General features: G+C 43.1%; 2 protein-coding genes across 5 annotated transcripts in view; both read left to right on the top strand.

Annotated features, from left to right (window-relative positions):
• LOC138930613 (uncharacterized) overlaps positions 1-3,460 on the top strand; it is a 28,425-nt gene extending 24,965 nt beyond the window's left edge. For all 4 annotated transcript variants that reach the window (XM_070291110.1, XM_070291111.1, XM_070291112.1 and 1 more), the window contains one exon: positions 260-3,460. In XM_070291110.1, the coding sequence (XP_070147211.1) occupies positions 260-304 (45 nt within the window). In that variant the 3' untranslated portion in view covers positions 305-3,460. The remainder of the gene's footprint in view (positions 1-259) is intronic.
• Positions 266-3,460, top strand: GPRASP2 (G protein-coupled receptor associated sorting protein 2). Its single transcript, XM_070291102.1, has one exon. It carries the CDS (start codon positions 583-585, stop codon positions 3,118-3,120), a length of 2,538 nt encoding a protein of 845 aa, XP_070147203.1. The 5' UTR covers positions 266-582; the 3' UTR covers positions 3,121-3,460.
• Positions 3,461-6,476: the final 3,016 nt, after the last annotated feature.

Here is a 6,476-nt window from a genome sequence, read left to right on the forward strand (position 1 = left end):
GGTCTGGTCTTGGGGCTCTGCAGCCTCTCCCATTGCCAAGATACTTTCACACTATTTATACATGTGTGCTGTAGCGAGCAAAGCAATGTGGCATCTCTGGAGTTAGAGTATGTTTGGGTAAAATGAGGATGACAGAGAGACTTTCTAATAGCCTGACTTTCCCACCAAGCTTTTAAGGCCCAGTCTCTCTGTGTGAGTTTTTGCATGGAGTGACACAGTTGGAAGAGATTCAATGTCCCATGTTATTCTTGCTTCCTAGATTGACTTCCAGTGGCAGCTCTGGTGGTGTTGGAATTGCTGCTGACCATCACCATCGACAGGTCTGCACCCTGCCCTGGGGAACCATCCATCCTCTCCCAGCTTGGTTGGTCTTCTGCACCCTGTGATATTGGCTGGGACTGGTATTGGAAAGGAGGCTGATTGAGTTCTGGACTGGTGTTGACTCTTAACTTTTGTTTCCACCTCTATTGTCTGAATCATCTAGAGATTATACAGTGTGAGGATTCAGAACTGTGACAGATCTGTGGTAGAGACTGAGACTTAGATTGAGGTATTTAACCAGGTCTTTTCTGTAACTGTACTATGACTGGGGCTGAAGTTGAGCCTGTTGCCCAGGCCAAGCCTGAAAAGAAGCCTGGAGAAGAGGTTGTAGGTGGGGCTGAGAGAGAGAATGAAGTTCCAATGGTGGTCAGACCAAAGGTTAGGAACCAGGCAACATCTGGGGCAAGGTCCAAAACTGAGTCCAAGGCAATGGCTGGGGCAAGGCCTAAAACTGAGTCACAGACAGTGGCTGGAGCAAGGCCCAGAACGGAGTCGCAGCCAGTGGCTGGGGCAAGGCCTAAAACTGAATTCCAGGCAATGGCAGGAGCAAGGCCCAAAACTGAGGCCAGGGCAGTAGGCAGGGCACGTCCTAAGACTGAAGCCAGGGCAATCCCTGGAGCAAGACCCAAAGATGAAGCCCAAGTTTGGGCTCAGACTGAGTTTGGGGCTGAGGCAATGTTGCAAGCAGAGGGCATGCCCCAAACCAGTGTAGTAGCCTGGCCATTGGTCAGTACCGAGTCTGGGTCAGTCACTAAACCTATGGCCCTATCCGTGGATAGGGAACTGGTCAATGTGGACAGTGAGACCTTTCCTAGCTCCCAGGTTCAGACAGGAATCCAACCCTGGTTTGGGTCTGGGGAGGAAACTAGTATGGGGTCTTGGTGCTATCCCAGGGCTAAGGCCAGAGAGGAGGCTTCAAGTGAGTCTGGATTCTGGTCAGCAGATGAGACCTCTACAATGTCATCTTTTTGGGCTGGAGAAGAGGCCAGTATCAGATCATGGCCTAGGGAAGAGGCCAATACCAGGTCTAGGCACAGGGCCAAACATCAGCCTAATCCCAGATCCAGGCCCAGATCCAAGCAAGATCCCTTTATTGATTCCTGGTCTGGGTCTGAGGAGGAATCTGGCAACCCATTCTGCTTATGGGCTGGAGAAAATACCAATAACTTGTTCAGGTCCAGAATCAGGGATGAGGCAAATATGAGGTCCAAGCTCCGGGCAAAAAGAGAGGACTTCTTTGAATCTGAGTCTGAAGATGAGTACTATAAGGAATCTTGGTTTTTGCCTGAAGAAGAGGCCAATAGTAGATTCAGACCCAGAGACAAGGAAGAGCCTAATACTGTCTTGAAGCCCAGGACCCAGAAAGTTGTTAATAACAGTGACAGGGTCAAACAGGAACCCAGGTTTGAGGAGGAGGTCATTATTGGGTCCTGGTTCTGGGCAGAAAAAGAGGCCAGTATGGAGGCTGGAGCTTCAGCCATCTGTGAATCTGAGGCAGGGGCTGAGGAGGGAGCCATTGGTGGATCGTTGTTCTGGACTGAGGAGAATTCCAGTTTGGGAGCTGTGGCCAGAGAAGAGACCAGACCAGAGTCTGAAGAAGAGGCCATATTTGGGTCCTGGTTCTGGGACAGGGATGAGGCCTGCTTTGACTTAAATCCTCGTCCTGTGTACAAGGCTAGTCCCAGGTTCAGAGATGCAGCTGAGGAAGAAGTTAATGTATCTTCCAGGCCCAAAACCTGGGAAGAGGTCACTGTTGAATTCAAACCTGGTCCTTGTCATGGGGTTGGGTTCCCATCCCCAAGCCCATTTAGAATTCCTGAAGAAGCAACAACATCTGTATACACTGAACTATTTGAGGGAAAGCCCAAGAATGTGGAAGTTACCCCAGAAGGGGAAGAGCAGGAATCTTTGCTTCAGTCTGATCAACCTGACTCTGAGTTCCCATTTCAATATGATCCATCCTACCGGTCAGTCAGGGAAATTCGGGAGCATCTTAGGGCCAAGGAGAGTGCACAGCCTGAGAGTTGGTCCTGCAGCTGCATACAGTGTGAGCTTAAAATTGGTCCTGCAGAGTTTGAAGAACTCCTCCTATTAATGGACAAAATACAAGATCCTTTTATTCATGAAATATCTAAGATTGCAATGGGTATGAGAACTGCTTCTCAATTTACTCGTGATTTCATTCGCGATTCAGGTGTTGTCTCACTTATTGAAACCTTGCTCAATTATCCCTCCTCCCGAGTTAGGTCAAGTTTTCTGGAAAATATGATTCACATGGCTCCACCTTACCCAAATCTGAACATGATTGAGACATTTGTGTGTCAAGTGTGTGAGGAAACCCTTGCTCATAGCGTGGGTTCCCCTGAGCAGGTGCTTGGGTTAAGGATGCTTAGACACCTCACCTCAACTACTGACTATCACACACTGGTTTCCAATTATATGTCTGGATTTCTTTCCTTATTAACCACAGGCAATGCAAGAACAAAGTTTCACGTTCTGAAAATGCTATTGAATTTGTCTGAAAATCCCATGGTGGCAAAAAAACTGTTTAGTGCCAAGGCTCTATCAATATTTGTGGGTCTCTTTAACATAGAAGAGACAAATGATAACATTCAAATTGTTATTAAAATGTTTCAGAATATCAGTAATATTATAAAAAATGGAACAATGGCCTTAATTGATGATGATTTCAGTCTTGAGCCGCTTATTTCTGCGTTCCATGAATTTGAGAAGTTAGCTGAGGAACTGCAAGTCCAAATAAACAATCAAAGTGATCCTGAGGTGGGACAGCAAAGCTAATATGATTATCCACCTGCCTCTGATCAGCCTTATGTTCCCAAAGAACCCTGAGTAGTGCTTTGGTTTTCAGTCTGGTTTTTTATTGTAACTTATACTTTAATGCTGATGTTAACTTTGTCCAATTCTTTGTTTGAGCTGGATCATTTTGTGGATGCCAAATGATTATTAGTGCTGAAAAATTTGTTGATATTTGTCTTGCTGTCCAGATTGCTGTATTTTTCAGTATTGAGCTTCTAGTGAACTGAGCCGCCTGTGTAAGTTACCGTGCTATTCATTGTTTAAACATATTGTTCTCTATTTGAGTCAGTGTTTTAAATAAAGTTCTGTGTGAAAAGTGGCAGAAGTGACCCTTCTTCAGTTTAAAATCTAGATGTAGATACATCGTGCACAGTGACAGACAGTTTGTAGTATGACATACATACCCTCATTGGAAAATCCCATTCCTGGAGCTTAAAGAGGAAGGGATTACTGTGGGCTGTGGTACTTGTGGAATGCTTCAGAGAAGAGGGACTCAAATTGGTCACTGAATAGGAGGAGGAGACAACCCATTAGGTCATTCTTGGAAGTGAGCAGTGTGGTGTGAAGAAAAGTGTGTAACAAGAAAAATCTATTCCGGTAGCATGGCTATAACCTGTCTTCCTGGAATAGGTGAGACAAGTTTAGTGAGGGATGCAGTTGGAATGAGGCCACTTTGGAGAACTAAGTTGGCCAAATCTGCACATTTTGCAACTCAAAGTAGAGGTGCTGCTCAGTGCCACCTGAACAGAGAACAAGTAGAGTAGAATACCAATTAAATGGAGTCAGGAATAAGATTTCCCTTGTTATCCTAATCCAAGGAAAGTATTAAGGAAATACCATACAGCTATTAAAAGAGATCTATTTATTGGCACGGAATGACACCGATGCCTTTATATCTGGTGACGTAAAGAAGACTGTGACATCATCTATGGAAAATTATTAATAGATTCCATTTTTAAAACCCATGTGTAAACAGACACAATTCCTGTACAATTTCAGTAATGACTTTCTAAGAAACTTCACATATTCCATATTCTGGAAGAAAATACTGTGCTAAAGTTTTCAGAGACAGGCATTGGGAAGATACAAAATAAGACAATGGTTTTACCTTTTAATATGCTTATATCTAGCGCTTTAAGTTATAGGTGGACACGTTGGAGGGGATATAGTTATGTAAATGAACATGTATTAAAATAACTTTTTAGAGATTAAACTCATTTAGAACAGTTGAAAAGGAATGAGACTTCAGAAAAACTAGCTTATGAAATGTTTTAAAGAAAAGTAAAATTACCAAGGTTGCTAAGTTTCTACTAGTGTCTTGATTGTATGAAGATGGCAGCCTTTTGACATGACTGTTACATACCAAAGGTCATCACATTTCCTTTTGTAGTGGACAAAGTGGACAACAAAGCTCCAGATGCAGATAGTGGTAATGATTGCACAACACTGAGTGTACTTACGCCACCTTAAAATGTACACCTTAAAATGGTTAAAATCATAAGTTTTATGTTATGTGTATTTTCCACAAAATAAGAAAAATATCATACCATACCTTCAGACAAGAATTGCAGAAGTCAGGGATAGAGTTGGTTTGGAGAGGGAATACAGGCTTGTGGGAAATACCATATGTCTTGTTATTTTTAGACACAGTGAAAATGTTTTGTCTGAGGATGCTGTTAATTTTTGAAATGGTAAATTTATGATTCATAAATTAGAAATCACTGCAGATGGTGACTGCAGCCATGAAATTACAAGACTCTTGCTCCTTGGAAGAAAAGCTGTGACAAACTTATTGTATTAAAAAGCAGAGACATCACTTTGCCAACAAAGGTCCATATAGTCAAAACTATGGCTTTTCCAGTAGTCATCTATGGACATGAGAGTTGGACATAAGGCTGAGCACCAAAGAATTGATGTTTTTGAACTGTGATGTTGAGAGTCCCTTGACAGCAAGGAGATCAAACCAGGCAATCCTAAAGGAAATCAACCCTGAATAGTCATTGGAAGGAATGATACTGAAGCTGAAGTTCCAATACTTCGGCCACCTGATGTGAAGAACTGACTCATTGGAAAAGATCCTGATGTTGGGGAAGATTTAAGGTGGGAGGAGAACGGGGTGACAGAGGATAAGATAGTTGGATGGCATCACCAACTCAATGGACATGAGTTTGAGCAAGCTCTGGGAGATGTTGAAGGACAGGGAAGCCTGCCGTGCTGCAGTCCATGGGGTTGCAAACAGTCGGATACGACTGATCGACTAAACAACAATAAAATTAGAAATGGACACATGGAAGTTTTTTTCAACACAACAGGCAGTAAGATTATGAGAATGGCTGAAGGAGATGTGTATATACAATATACACTATATAATCATAAACAAAACATGTTTAGCTGCTAATTTGAGTCCGCCTCTTTTGCGACACCCATGGATTGTAGCCTGCCAGGCTCCTCTGTCCATGGAATTTCCCAGGGAAGAGTACTGGAGTGGGTTGCCATTTCCTTCTGAAGGGAATCTTCCCAACTCAGGGATCGAACTTGCATCTCCTGCATTGCAGGCGGATTCTTTACTAATGAGCCACCAGGGAAGCAGACAAAATATATATGTATTAAATTTCATACACATAGAAAAGTAAATGTTATTATAACATTGCTGAATCAGGTACAAAGTTGATTAATATCTTAAGGGTGATAAATCATTTATGTTTTCTATTCCACTGGACATGAATCATTTCCGTATCTATTGGACAAAATACCTACAAGTTAATATAGCCTCTCAGGGTTGAAAACTTGCTCAGTCAACAGGAAGTGAATCCCAGCACTGCACTGAACTAGTATCCAGTAACTTATATTGTCTTTACCCAATTTTTGTATACTTTTTCTGACAGTGCAACACCTCCCATCCAATTTTAGGCTCCAAGGTTTTTGTAAGTGGGGCAAAGTGGCAGTTTTGCCTCCATTGACAAACCAGAATTGATAACAGAGATCAACCTGGTGGTGGAAATTGGAGACTGAATGTTTGTTTTGCCTGTCAGTATTCTCAAGACAGATCTTGCGTGTGTTTTAATATATCACCCGAGTCTCATCAGTTCAGTCGCTCAGTCATGTCTGACACTTTGCGAGCCCATGGACTGCAGCACTCCAGGCTTCCCTGTCCATCACCAACTCCCGGAGCCTACTCAAACGAGTTTTATACAGAATATTAAGTCAGTTGGTCTCAGAACTCCCCATGGAGTGTTCCTCACCAGCCCTGTGTTCTTACAGAGCAAAGCCAAGGCCGAGGACTGGAAGCGTTGGCTCTAATCCAGCCTTCCTTTCAGCTCTCTATCTTCACCACCACC

Source organism: Ovis canadensis, chromosome X, assembly GCF_042477335.2.
Source record: "Ovis canadensis isolate MfBH-ARS-UI-01 breed Bighorn chromosome X, ARS-UI_OviCan_v2, whole genome shotgun sequence".
NCBI lineage: Eukaryota > Metazoa > Chordata > Mammalia > Artiodactyla > Bovidae > Ovis > Ovis canadensis.